The sequence below is a fragment of the Aulonocara stuartgranti genome (genome assembly GCF_965226115.1).
Source record: "Aulonocara stuartgranti genome assembly, chromosome: 3".
Taxonomy (NCBI): Eukaryota; Metazoa; Chordata; class Actinopteri; order Cichliformes; family Cichlidae; genus Aulonocara; species Aulonocara stuartgranti.
Window position 1 is genome coordinate 38,073,650 of NC_138941.1, and position 14,212 is coordinate 38,087,861.

At 41.3% G+C, this 14,212-nt stretch overlaps 1 protein-coding gene across 7 annotated transcripts in view; it reads left to right on the plus strand.

The window, feature by feature from the left end:
• arap2 (ArfGAP with RhoGAP domain, ankyrin repeat and PH domain 2) overlaps positions 1–14,212 on the plus strand; it is a 176,490-nt gene that overhangs the window by 56,607 nt on the left and 105,671 nt on the right. For all 7 annotated transcript variants that reach the window (XM_082526030.1, XM_082526031.1, XM_082526028.1 and 4 more), the window contains exon 10: positions 6,478–6,584. In XM_082526030.1, coding sequence (XP_082382156.1) covers positions 6,478–6,584 — 107 coding nt within the window. The remainder of the gene's footprint in view (positions 1–6,477; positions 6,585–14,212) is intronic.

Consider the following 14,212-nt stretch of genomic DNA (forward strand, 5'->3'; position numbering starts at 1 on the left):
TTAAATTCTCTGCTCTTCACAAGATCTTCTCTGTGAGACTTAACATCATCCAGAGACTTCGAGGCCGTTTTGTAGCACTGATGCTGCGACTGAATTTGAGATCAAGGCTCTTCGTTTTTTGTCTTCATACCTGATTTAGCTGAAAGATAACAAATTCAAATCTTTTGCTGTGTAACAAGAGCAGTTTACACCTGCCTTTCTTTCTCTTTTCATACTTGGAAGCCGTGATTACAACACTTGCATATTAAGTTGATTGCAATGGAAAATGTTTGACTAATTACAAATTAAATACTGTTCCTTTTAGCTACTAAATACTATCCTGTGTTCAGTGGTACTTTCCTGTCTTAGCTGCCTGCTGAAATGTAGCAGTGAGAGCACCAAAGGCCGCTTAGTTGCAGAAAAACTAAAACATTCAAGATGCTAAAAATGGTCAGAAGGTAATTGCACTGTGGGGTAATGAATCTCTCTGGGTTCATCAGTACAGACCACTTTTTTGACAGTACTAATTTGATTGGTTATTAACACAATAAGACTAAAACAAGCTTTGGTGAGCTGGTTACTGGTTATGTATTCAAAGACACAACAAACAGAACAAATGTAATCATCAGACTAGCGAGGGGGCAAAAAATATTCAAGGCTCTCCCTGAAAAAGACGTCGTGTTGACGCGACCATATGTTAGTCTGATGGTGCCTTTCTAGATGTTACCATGTTACTTGCACAGATTTCTCTTTTCATATTACGTACTGTGGATGATGAGAGATAACCAGTCTGCACATCATCATTCTGAAACTGGAGAGAGAGTTTTGCAGATTGTTGAACCTCTGCCTATCTTTACTTCTGAGAAACTCTGCCTGTCTAAGGTGCTCTTTTTATACCCAGTCACGTTAGGCCTCTTTTTTACTAGCACCTGCTCGACTCGACTTGACTTTTTTCAGTTTCAGGCGTTTTAATGTGGGTGGGATTGTTATAGCAAGGCGACCTCAAGTATCATGACTTCATTTGTATGATACATACAATGGAGGGCATTGAGGCGATTGTATACCAGCTGGTTGATCTGTCACTAAAACGTCTGCACCTCGTCGTGTACCTATTGACTTAGCTTGGAACTCTTGCCAAGTAGGTACTATAAAAGGTGCTTGGTACTTGGTACTGGGGACTACCACCTAATGGAAATCCCTAAGAACAGAGTCCAGCTGAGGCCAGGGGCCTGGGGTGGCCAACTCCAGGCCTCGAGAGCCGGTGTCCTGCAAGTTTTGGATAACACCCTGGGTCAACACACCTGAGTCAAATGATTACTTCATTACCAGGCCTCTGGAGAACTTCAAAAAATGTTGAGGAGATAATTTAGTCATTGAAATCTGTGATGGATCAAGGACACATCTAAAACCTGCAGGACACCAGCTTTCGATGGATGGAGTTGGACACCCCTGGAGTAAGGCGCTAGTGGAAAAGAAGCATTACTGACCTCTTGCCAATCTGAATATAAAAGCGTTTCGCTGCCAAAGGTTTGTGTCTCTGTTCGCAGTTGTTGTCTATCACATATAGACAGCCTTGAAGCCTGCGCTGCCATCACACTATTTTCAGTAACATCGTGAGTCGAGAAAATGGACCAGACAGCATGTGAAGCTAAAACTGAATGTGACCACAAATTGCGACTAGACAAAAGCTCACGGTGGGGTTGCACTTTCAATAATTTTAACTTTATTGTAATCAAACACCATCATGCAGTAAGTTTACACCTGCTGCAGTGCCCAGCAAACACGTTGCTGTTCCTAGTCATTGCTGCACGCACACTCAGGACTCATCTGATCTCAGCTGCACACAAATAAAGATTCATGACTGTCTTGTGTGTTTGTGACACTGTCGTGTGTTGTCAGGTCTGTGGGCAGACGCTGTCAGCTGTAGTCAAATGAAGGTTGCACCGAGAAGATTACTTGCGATGCTTCTTGTAGCTGTCTGAAAGTGGTATTAATTGTGTGTTTGCATGCTAGCATTTGTTAATTAGAACAAAGAGCAGCTGAGGCTGATGGGGGAAATAAACCAAATGAATCTGACCTTCTACTGGAGCTAGAATAAAAGTTTCAGAATAATCAAAGTCCCCCTGATGAGGTCTGTGCATGCTAAGGTCTGGGTGGACTGACGCTCGTTGGAGTCATGTGCTATTAGTTACAGAAACCTATGATCTTTATGTTTTTTCCAGACAATCTCACGATGGAAGAGCTGTGAGAGTCTTAAAAGTCTTTACAGCTACCTGCAGGATCCCCAGTCAAGCTCTGTGAAAATGTTTTAACCAAATGACCAAAAATGTGTCTTTTATTGGTTGTTGGTTGAAACGCGCCCTCAACCGACTTTGAGGAATACAGAAATTGAAGACATCAAACTCTTGTCTTCATGCGTTCATGTGACTTCCGTGTTCTCCACCCTGTCGCCGCCCTTCGCTGCCTCGCCGCCCGATGTTTAAAATAATCAAATAGTCTTTTGTCTCCATGTGTGCTCTTTTAAACTCGCCTACCTCTGTGTGAGACGGTGTTACCCTGCATGCTTTTAGAGCAGCTTTAAGTGGTTGAGTGGTCATGGAATTGGAGATAGACGTGGAGCCCTGCCTCTATTTGTCTGGGTTTCTTTCAGAGCGGCTCTGTGCTGAGAAGCGACTGACTTGGAAAGCTCTGAGAGAAATAATTGGAATATTCCAAACGGCCTTTGTGCAGAATTCACGAGGTTAAGCGTGAGCGAGACTTTGTCCTTCACGCCTTGTAACAGTTCTCGAGATTTTGTTGATATGAGCTGATTTTTTTTTTTTACTTTTTTAAAATAAAAAATTAATTTCACCTCCCTGAGATGCTTTGCATATGGACCACAAGTAGTAAGTCATACACATGCGTGAGAACATTCGCCTTAGGGCCTTTTCCCCTCTCTCTCCTCCTATAAGCGCCATTAATGCCTCCTACCCCTCAGCAGTTGTAAAAAGGGTTATTTTTTTTACCTCTAATGCCTTTGCTTCTTCTCTCCATCCCTCCATACTTGGTGAATTAATTGGAGAGGGCAGGAGGCTGCAGCACATATTGGGTAGGTAACGAGTGGTGAGGGCTGGACGGCCGCTAACACCCAACTCTCTAATTGGCTGCCCGAGTGAGATGAGGGTCATTAGATATAGGTGACTGCTTTGCCCTCTCGGCACATGCATTCAGACAGGCGTGAACACTCATGCCTGCATGCACGCGTACACATGCAGACATCCTTCTGCTGTCATTTATTTTTCTTCCATGTAAATCGTTTGTCCTTCTGCGGGGCTTTTCGTGTGTTTTCTTTTATAACGCCACATCGAGCTCCTCTGCTGATCTGAACGGACGGCAGCTGCGAGCTTTGAAGGAGACTGCATTTCTACTCCATGAGCCCCACGCTCTCATTACAGCGTCATGCGTCTTCAAACCTCTGAACGCGCTGAACTTAAAAGAGCAACAACTGTACACGGCTGTAATTAATAGGAGAGAGAGGCAAGTTTTTGCTGCCCTCGAGGCTCTCGCGTCAAAAGTTTCAGCTCAATTAGGACCTGGCCATACAAGCCTCACTCTCACATTATCTCTCTCTTTCTCTCCGTCGCTTATGTCATCCTCTTGTGAAATCAAAGGGTCTTAATTACTCATAAAGCTTCACGGGATCTCCGCATGACGCTGCCTCGTTGTCCTCTCCTGGTATCGTTGCGCGGAACTGTGGGACGGGAGAATAATTGGTCGCACTTTTCACTACAGTCCTCTAAATTTGTTTGAAGTAGTCTAATTGGGGCTAACGATGGCCAAATGAAGATTTTGACAACATTAGCCTCAATTGATCCAGCCCACACAATAGCAAAAAGATCAGGCTGGAAATGCTGCAGCATGAAAAAATATTTAAGTAAACTTCCATCTTGGATTGCAATCTGTAAAATCTGGCTGCTCTGAGAAGGTGGTTGCTAATTATTTAGCAAGAGATATGGCAGCGCTCTTCTCCTTCACACACACAAACACGCGCACACACACGTGCGCGCGTCTTCTCACCGCTAGGTCGTGCGTTTCCAAAAAAAGCGCCTAATCAGCGTCGATGGCGTAGATTCATTTCCTCCTTTGTTTGGGCGTAATTAGTGCAAATTGTTTTCGCTGCTGATGAACAGTTAGCGCAGAAAACACACATGATTTATAGCTGGCACAGCGTGGCAGCGTTTAGTGCTCCTCACTTAAGCAGTATTTGTAATTCGCTGTTGGAGTATTTGTGAAGATGGTGTTTTATTCTGGCTTTTTACACACAAACACACGCACTTTCTCTGTCAACTGCTCAGCTGACCCCTCGCCTGTCTCACCCACTCTCAGTGAGGATTATCATGACCTCCCTTCACATGCACGTTCTCACCGGTCTCTCCCTTCCTCTGTGTTCTCGCGCTCTTTGTCACCCTCATCTTTTTGAGTCACGTCTTTTTGGCTTTGTCTCAGTGCATCAGGGATGCTTTCGAGTGTGTATTATTCTTTACTGTAAAGTTGGAACCCCTCGGATTTCGGCTCTGTTTTGATATTTTGCTTATATGTGTGGGAGTGGGTGCGCTTCTTCCGTCTCCCCGTCTGTTTTTCCGTCTCTTTCTGGCTCGGAGCTCTAGGCTATAGAAAATGGTCTAAACTGCTGTGAGTGTTGAGGGTGAAGTGGGAGAAGGGAGGGGCATGTAGAGTTACAGTGGAACTTGTGAAAACTGTGCCTTTGCACATAACCCCTATTTTCTGAAATGTGCCTCAGAAAACATTGAAGCTGAAAGCTCGGGTTGGTTTGGATTCCCGAGATGAAACTTTTGGCTTTAACAGAGCTTTGCTGTTATGCGCAGGTATACTCTCCCTATCTCTTTCTGGTTTCTATTGCTTTCTATGCGTCTCACACACATACACACTTATCCCGGTGTATCTCTGCAACACACAAACACGCACACCACATACAGAGGCAGTTTGTGCGTCACTGGTGAGGAGAGGAAGAAAGTCAATGACAGTTCAGCAGGTCCCTCTCACGAGTCTAACATTATATCCACTTCCTGTGTGTGTTTATGTATATACTATATAATATACAGCTGTGACTGTGCTTCTTCCTCAGTGTTGACATTCAAGCCTCATTTGAGTAACAGGTTGCGACTTTAATGAGCTGACCTGTTGATCCCACCTTATTAAGCAGGGTCTGTAATTTGACCAGAAGGGGCTTGAAGTGCTGCCCAGTGGTTGAAGCCAAATATTTGCAGGGCCCCTTAGGGAACATTGTTTTTAATATTTTCTGCATTCATTTTCAACTTGAAGCATATGTCTGTGCTTTAAAAGTGGGGGAAATAAAGATGTACAGGAAAGTAACACTCTTTTAGTGAGGAAAAAAAAACTTTCGCAGTTTGCTTCAGTACAATTCAGAATGCCATGTTAGGCCAACACTTCACAATCAATTTTGATGCTTATTTATTTACTAAGAAGATAAAAGGGGCCTTTAAGAGGCAAATAAGCACAACATTAATAGAGTCCGACCGGTTTGGCAGCAGGCCGATATTAGCTACTTTCCAGTCTTTCAATACCTGCATTTATAATGGTCATCCATCCATCCATCCATCCTTCCATCCATCCATCTATTCATGCATCTATTCTCTTCCAGCTATCCAGTTGAGAGTCATGGAGAGTCATGGAGGGCTAAGAGACAAGGGCCAAGACACAGGCTACACCCTGAACTGGCTGTTGCAGGGATAACAGATATAAATGGACAACAATTCATGGTCACATTCATACATATGGCTAATTTATAATCACTAGATAATCTAACCAAATGTAAGTCTTTGGACTGTGGGAGGAAGCTGAAGTACCTGGAGAGACTCCACAGACATGGGTTGAACATGTAAAACCCACACAGAAAAGCCCCAGACTTCTTTCTCTTTGTAGGAGAACGCTGAGATTATTAGCTTGTTTGATGAGCTAGAATAAAAATTAAAAAAGCAATTCAAAGTACAGTGAATTTTAATTCATTAAAATACTTATTTGCATCCTTATTAAGACTAAGCTGAGAAGATTCAAGGTATTTAATTGTGTACTTTCCAAACATGATGTTAGCGTAAATGTCATGTAATATTAGCTTAGCTTAGCTAGCGCCTCTGTTAAAAATTTAAAAGAAAGACTTATGTTTTGTGTATTCTGAGTTACGAAACGTTTGGTCATGCTTGTTTGTTTTGTTGCAAAGATGCAGGTGAAAAGAATAATGAAAAAAAAAAAGTAGAAATAACGAGTGTTTGTGTCCAGTTGTTTCTCTTTGGTTCTAGCCTTAATGCTAGGCTAACGATCTTGTGGCTTTAGCTCCATATTTAACAGTGAGGTAAACACTCAATCCTGTAATGTAAGAAGAGGATAAACGGTTCCTTTTTATATTTTTTGCTGAGAAAATGTGAACAATCTGTTAAATGGTTATCATTTTTTTTCTATCTTTGTGTTTGTGATTTTCAGGATTACAAAGCGGGGCTGGCTGTCGCTGAAGTGGAACTGACCGCTGCCAACATCAGAGACGTGGACCGCAGGGGCTTTGAAATCAACACGCCCTTCAAAAACTTCTGGTATGTCTACTCTTCATTTGTGTTTGTGCACGGCTGCCTCACCAGCATGTGTACGGCATGTAGCTTGGCATGTTTCTGCACGCTTTTTCCACCAACAAAGAGCTATTCATGCTCGGCTGCACGTGATATTTGATTTGTCTTTTTATGTGTGTGAGAGAAGAGTGCACTCTATCCGTTTGATCTTTCAGCTCTTACCTTAACACATACTCTGCTTCTTATTTCTTTTTCATCTTCTCAAAGACGAATGTTGGAAATGATGGCGCCCCTCGCCTTCGATACAGACTCTCTTTTAGCCAGGTTGACATTGTACACCTCCACATTTGTTTAAATCTTACCATAGGAGGCTGTGGGAAGTCAAGACATGATTTCCAGTTCTCTTACAAACAAATCCTGCAGGATCATCTTCTAATTCTAGCCACACAGTTTAGGAAATGTCCTTACAATAAGTCTCTTGTTACACTTTACTCTAATCTCAGAAGTCATATCTCACAAACCATCCATTACGGCTACAGTAAAGGGTGAGGACAGGGGTTTTAGTTAAGCTGCTCTCATATATTGAGGGTATTAACAGTCACACAGTATGATAAGAGTTTAGGGAACTTTCAGTCAAATAATATTCACATAGTGGCCTCTTTCTTTCTTGTAACAGAGGTGGAGAATTTATTCACCAGTATCTTGTATTTTTTGGGAGTGAATATTAATGAGATGTAGCTGTTTGGAAGAAGTTGATTTCTTTCTGTTTTTGTTCTTTTTGTACGTGCTACCTGCCTAACACCTCACTTCATTTCCTCCCTTCATTTTAATGAAATGTGCAAAAAGAAAACTATCCCTCGCTCCTTATCTGTGAAAAACAAGAGTTCAATTAAGCTGATACAGTCAAATGTGCTGATGAAGGGAGCTGGATGAGAAGTGTTACTTTGTTAGTGAAAATGATTTAAAACACTGTTTTAGCAGAGCCTCTGAAAAAGTGGAGTCAAACTACACAATAACAGCCACACATTAACTGCATCTCTGCTATATTGCAGTGATTGAAGATGCCTCTTTTGTCAGGTCTCAGCAAGTTCATGGCTAAATCCTTGACTTATTAGATGCATTTGCAGTCTTGGCTTAAGTACCAAGTCAATGACAAAAATTGTGAAAACACAACCATGCTTCATCTTCATATAACGGTGTAGATGCCACAGGCAAGAAAACTGCTGAAAATTGAGGGGTGGAAACCCCCCCCCCCCCCCCCCCCCCCACATATATCAGCAGTGGTGCATAAAGAAAACAACTGCAGTTCATCAACCTCAAAGACAGGTATTTGATTTAGTGCGCACAATTCAGCGTGTGCAAGTTTCAGCTGTTCACCTAATTATATCATCATGATGTTAATTAGCTACTCTAAGCTCATTGTGTTCAGCAGTTTTGTTTCAATATATATGTTTTTTGTATTAAGTGTTGTGGAGTTTCACAGATATATTTTCTAGTACAGGGCATGCACATGTACACTGTGTGCACACACAAGGAGGCAATAAATATACTTATAAGGTGCTTATGTGCAAATATAACCAAGTAACTGTGATATGCGAGTGATCTGGCTCTACAGTTACTCTCTTGTCCCTGTAGGTTCTGGTTAGACCAGGCTTCTGCTGCAGTCACTTTCAGTTGCTGCTTGTTTGTGAGTCTCTGCATTCAGTTTTGTATTTAATAACTGATGAGCTGCCCTTTTGGGTTGAGATCAGATGACTGACTTGGCCATTGAAAAATATCCAATTGCCTCGTGAGACTCCTGCAATATGCTTTGGTTCATTATCCAGGCACTTTTGTAGCATTTGTCTGAATCTGAGCGGGCAGTAAAGCCCTGTACACTGCACAGTTCATCCTGCTGCTTCTACCAGGTGTCACATGGTCATTAAACACTAGAGATGTGTAGATGTTTTCTGGCAGTCTCTAATCCGTCCTCCTTATTCTTAAGTGTAACCAGTAATTGTAGACACTTGATGATGATATTTCTACCTCCTCGAGAGTGTTTTTGACTTGATTAGATGTTGTGAAGGAGTTTTCCAGACTGAGAAAACAATCCTGTAATCATCTAGTTTAGTTGTCATGGTCAGCTGGTCGGTGCATTTATTCTTGAGAAGATTGTTGCAGACTGTTAACTTTGGCCGCTGCTAACGTTTTTGCTGTTTTCCTGGTAGATTTATGTAGTATTTTCTGTGTAATGATGGTCTCCCTCACCTGCACTAACATCTCTTGGTACGTCATATTGAGAGTTCTAGTACCAAATGCAAGTTCTATACTTAATTTTTGATAAAACAGTCCTCACCTGGCCATCATACTGTTGCTGGTTAGGCTCTCCAAATGTATAAAAATGGCTGTAACAATACCTGGTTAAACCCCTTGAATTAAAGTTGCATTTTAATCACTTAAATGACTGTTTGATTTAATATGAGCTTTAAAGCTCAAATCTGAATGAGAAAGAAAACTTTTAACTTGTGGTTTTACACTCGTTGCTAATGTCCCAAACTTCTGAATAGATAATATTTGATATTACTGCCAATTAAATACAGTAATAGAGAGTTTAGTCAAAGCATCACTGCCTCTACAGGAACATATAGCCGTGTATCATCTGCATAACCACAGTAGCAAATATTATGCTGTCTGATTAACAAGCGGCCACATGTATAGTGAGAACATTAACGGGCTCAGATAGCTGCCCTGTGGAACTCCATAGGAAGTGTCACGAGTGGCTGATAGCTGACCTCCAAAGATGAAGTATTTCCTGTCGGTGACCGTTAATCTAAATCATTCAAAAACACAATTATAAAAAGTAAAATACGGACAACAATCTTATCATAAGTTAGCCTAACTATGAAGGTTATTATAGTTAACTAAAACCAAACTAAAAGCTAAACCTAGATGTGGTGAAACTAAAATAAAAATGAGACCATCTGCTGTAGTCACATAAAACAGGGCCATCATCCAGGAACCTGTGGACATTACTGTAATAGCGAAGGCGTTGTCCACTGGTATAATCATAGACTTTGTTCTTTGAGAGGTAAAAATAATAAAAAAAATGATAACACGATTTGCCTGTTACACATGGTATAAGAGAAGCAATGCTTCTTCCTACTAATAATACTAAACATTAGTCGTTACTTTTTTGGCTCTCTTCAGATAAATGTGCACGATTCTGAAAACAGCTGAGAGATTTAGAGCTGAAATGATCAGTTTTTTCATAAACAAATTAATCTGCAAGGACTCGATGAAATACATAATTGAGTATCATCTTGGTCTTCTGTAGTAGATGTTGAATATGTTCAGTCTATCAACAGACAAGAGAAGCAATTTGCAAACCTTACCTCGCCTTCAAGGAAACATTGATGGACATTTTTTGCCATTGTAGGATATTTTGCAGACCAAACGATTAATTCATGGCAGACAAACTGAGACTGAAACAAATTGCTCTGTTATGCAACCTGGACAAAACAACTTGACCAACTTTTTTGCCCTGCAACGATGATGCAGGATTTCATCATTAAGCCCGCCCAATCAGCGAGTTACCTGTCGGTCTGCCAGGCTCCATTTTTACTCCTCGTGGTTTGTTTGTGGCAGATCTAAATAACGAGGCTGCAAATTTAATATTTCATTTCTGGACCAGCTGAGCAGAACCACAGATGTGAACGTGACCTTAGTGGTTACATATCTGAACAAACAAAAAAAAAGTTTCTTAAACAGGAGCTCAGTCAAAGCCATTGAACCAAACTTATTTTCATTGTCAGTCATTTAGAATAGAATAGAATAGAATAGAATTCAACTTTATTGTCATTGCACATGCACAGGTACAGGGCAACGAAATGCAGTTTGCATCCATCCAGAAGTGCTTTAGTGATATAGATATATTACAATATATATTAGCAATAATATAGATATGTGAGTATATTACAGAAATGGGTCTATTATGGTATGTTATAATGTACACGGTATGAAGTATGTTGTGAATATTCTATAACTATAAGTATGTACAGGCTGTAGTGAGTACAAGCTATGTACAGGATATGAACAGGATATAAATATGAAAAACTATACAGAATATGAAATAAATAACTTTACAGAATCTGGGATATACAGCTATACAGAAATGGGAACTATGCAAGTTGTAAACAGTTGTAGGATTAAAAATTATCGAATGTACAGAATGATTATTTACACAGAGCTATACAGTAGTGCAGTTAAGATAAGTGAGGGTGTAGATAGTTTCTACAGAGGCTATATAAAGTGCTAGTGGTTGTGAGTGGTGGTTCAGTCCATGTTATTATTGTGTTTGAGGGTACAGTTGTCCATTGTGGGTGTGTGTATGTTCAGTCCATGAGTTTAACGTGGGTCAGATGTCAGGAGGCAGAGTTCAGGAGTCTGACAGCTGTGGGGAAGAAGCTGTTCCGGTACCTGGTGGTCTTAGTCCGGAGGCTCATTTAATACAAATGTATGCGCTTTTTACCCTTTGTTTTCCTTTGGGGTGTAACTAATGAGCAGCCGTGTCACAAAGTTAAGCCTGAGCTCTAATGAGACAAAAGAGAAACTCTTCATAAGTTTGCTTTTACCGCATTTAGCAGCACTCCTGTCAAATCACTGTGACGGAGCATCTTGTAACTCACCGCATCCGCCTCTTACAAACTATAAACATATTGATCATAGCGGGGCGTACACGATCACCATGCTTTTTTATGAAGTCTCCTCTGGGAGCTTTGTACAGGTATCTCTGCCTCTGTAGGGCACAAAGCCTTTCAGGTGCCTCGAGTCCTGTGGGCCTGCGATCAATGAGCGTGCTGCTTGTTTGTGCTGTAATGGCCCATTTAGAATACAACCGTCACAGCTGCCTGGACAAAGCACGGCTCGTTTGTTTGCGTGTGCTTTTTGCACCGTTTCCTCTTTTCAGCCCTTCCTTTTTTTCTTTCTTTCTTCTTTTTTTTGTGTTGCCCGTTGCCTCGCGTAAAGATTTTTATTTTTGCTCTCATTCCTCCACGTGTCTGTTGTATATCCGATCGATCTGTTTGTGTCAGCTCCCTTAATGGTCCCATCGTTTGGCACCTTCGTTAATACGCTGGATGTAATTGCCATTTTGTAAGGACCCCCAAAAAACCGAACACAAATGAGCTCCCGAATAGTTTTGATGAGATGATTTTAGAAAAGGTTAGAGTGTGTGTGTATCTCTGTGTGAGAGTGTGTATCAAATCGATTGGTAGCCCTGGGAGCGTTCTCCTACCTGCTCAAGGTGGGGATTAGTGAGAAATTCATCTAATCACTTTAAGCTGTGGAGACTCACTTTGGCTTTTCTATTGTTTTCGCTGCCGTTAAGTGGACGGTCCGTTGTGTTGGATACAATAGCAAACTTTTAAGAGTAGAGGGAATGACAATGAGGCACAGAGGAGAGGAGACGTCGGCAGGCAAAGACGTTCAACTTTGGGGAGAGAGAAAAACTTTGGGCTCATGATCAGAACACACTTGTGCTACAGTAAAGCTGCAGATAAATGCCTAGCTCAAGGGCATATTGGAGAAAATCCATGTTTGTCTGCTTTGTTTTTTGTTTGTCTGATGTGTATTGAGGTCTTTGGACAGTTTCACAATTTTTCTGCCTTGGACAGAAAGTATTTGGTAATGAAAGCTCTCGGCAGCCTGGTGTTTGGGCTGTTCTGAGTGCGGGAGCTTTGGTTTTTGAAGGACTCATTACTGTAAAGTTTTTCAAATGTAATCTGTTGCCCACTGATTCCTTTCAGCTGCATTGTATCAAGTGAACAGAAAGCGATCTTGAGGTGGATAGCGTAAAAATAAAAAAGCTCTCTCTAAAGCCATTAAGAAATCATTGCTAGAAATCACCAGGGGTAAGCGTTCGTAATTTGGAAAATGACCCTTAAAATGGTGGTTATATTTCTCTAGTCACCGTCCCCGTGTCCATTTCTGCCGCGTTACTGTTTGCACCTGTCTGTGAAAACTGCCGGGCTCCGGTGTTGTATTTGCACATTATTTCTTTTTAACTGTGGATTTTGTCTGCCATCACTTTCAGTGTAATTGTTGTTGAGGTCTTTTTTTGTGTTTCCAATGGGAGGAATGATTACAGTGTCCGCTGAAGGCCACTTCATGTTTTCAGCATGTGTGCTCACACACAGCTTCAGAGTGGAACTCAAACAGCCTGTGGCTTGCGCACACTTCTACTAGTTCATCTAAAAAATAAAAAGTAAAAAAAACCCACAAAAGGCGAGAAAATCTTTAAAAATAAATTTTTTCATAGTTTAATTGAAAAGGATACATGTTCAAATATGTATTACATCTCATGTGCAGAAATTCAAGTCTTTTATGTTTTATTTTTGATGAATATGCTTTGTGAGTCATGAAAAATAAAAAATCCAGTATCTCAGATTATTAGAATTTCATTTTATTTCAAGTTGGAGTAAATTACTTTTCACACAGTGTAAACACAGTGCATCTCTCAGTCTAGTTAAGTCCTAAGAACCATCATCATGGGAAAGACTGCTGATTCAACAGGTGTCCAGATCATGATAATTAACACCCTGCACAAGGAGGATCGCCATAGGAGGTCATTGCTGAAAGGCTGGCTGTTCAGAGTTCTCTACTGAAGTATATTAATGGAAAGCTGACTGGAAAAGAAATGTGTACAAGTAACAGGGATGACTGTAGTCTTGAGAAGATTGTCAAGAACTTGGGAGCTTTCCATAGGGGGACTGAGGGTGGTTTCAGTGCATCAAGCACCAACACGCACAGTCTTGTAAGGTCTTCTGGAAAGGAGCTCCAGCTGTTGTGTTGCTAATGCCATGCCACTCATGTACCAGCGACAATATCGGCATCTTATCTGGGCTAAAGGGAAAAAGAACTGGACTCATACTTAGTTAGCATTCCTCTTTTCAGAAGAAGGTAAATTTTGGATTTCATTTTGAAGCCAAGGTCCAAGAACCTGACGGAAGAGCTGAGAGGCACATAATCCACGATTTTTGACGTCCACTATGAAGTTTCCACAACCTGTCATGATCTGGGGTACTGTGTTATCTGCTGGTGTTCTTGGCGGTTGGTCTACTGTGTTTCATCGTGTCCAAAGCCAACGCAAAATCTGCCAAGTTTTGGACAACGTTTCCATCTTCCAACAAGCTGTATGGAGATATTGCCAAAACTACTACCACATGGTTTGCTGCTCATGTTATTACTGTGCTTTACTGCCAAACCAACTGATAGGAACCCCCAAAAAACAATCTTTTGTCAAGATGAAACTAGGGCTGCACGATTAATCGTTAGAAAATCGCGATCTCGATTCATACTTATGTGCGATCTCATTTCCAAATGACAACGATTAAAAAAAAAAAAAGACGACGATTGTACTGCATTTTGATCCGGGACGTAATCTGCATGAAAACAAGCGCTCACTCTTCCTGCTCAACAAATGACAAGGGCGGAGCCTTATACCACGTGATACAGAAGCTGTGCCGTGTGATGCTAAAATTAGCAGGGAAAAAACAACGGAGAGCACGTCAGGGATGACGAGAAAGTGACAGGAGAAAATCCGTCCCGGTCAACCACCCAAATATCAATAACGGGAACAGCGCTTCCCTATACCCGTCGAACTCCCGCAGGCACAAAGA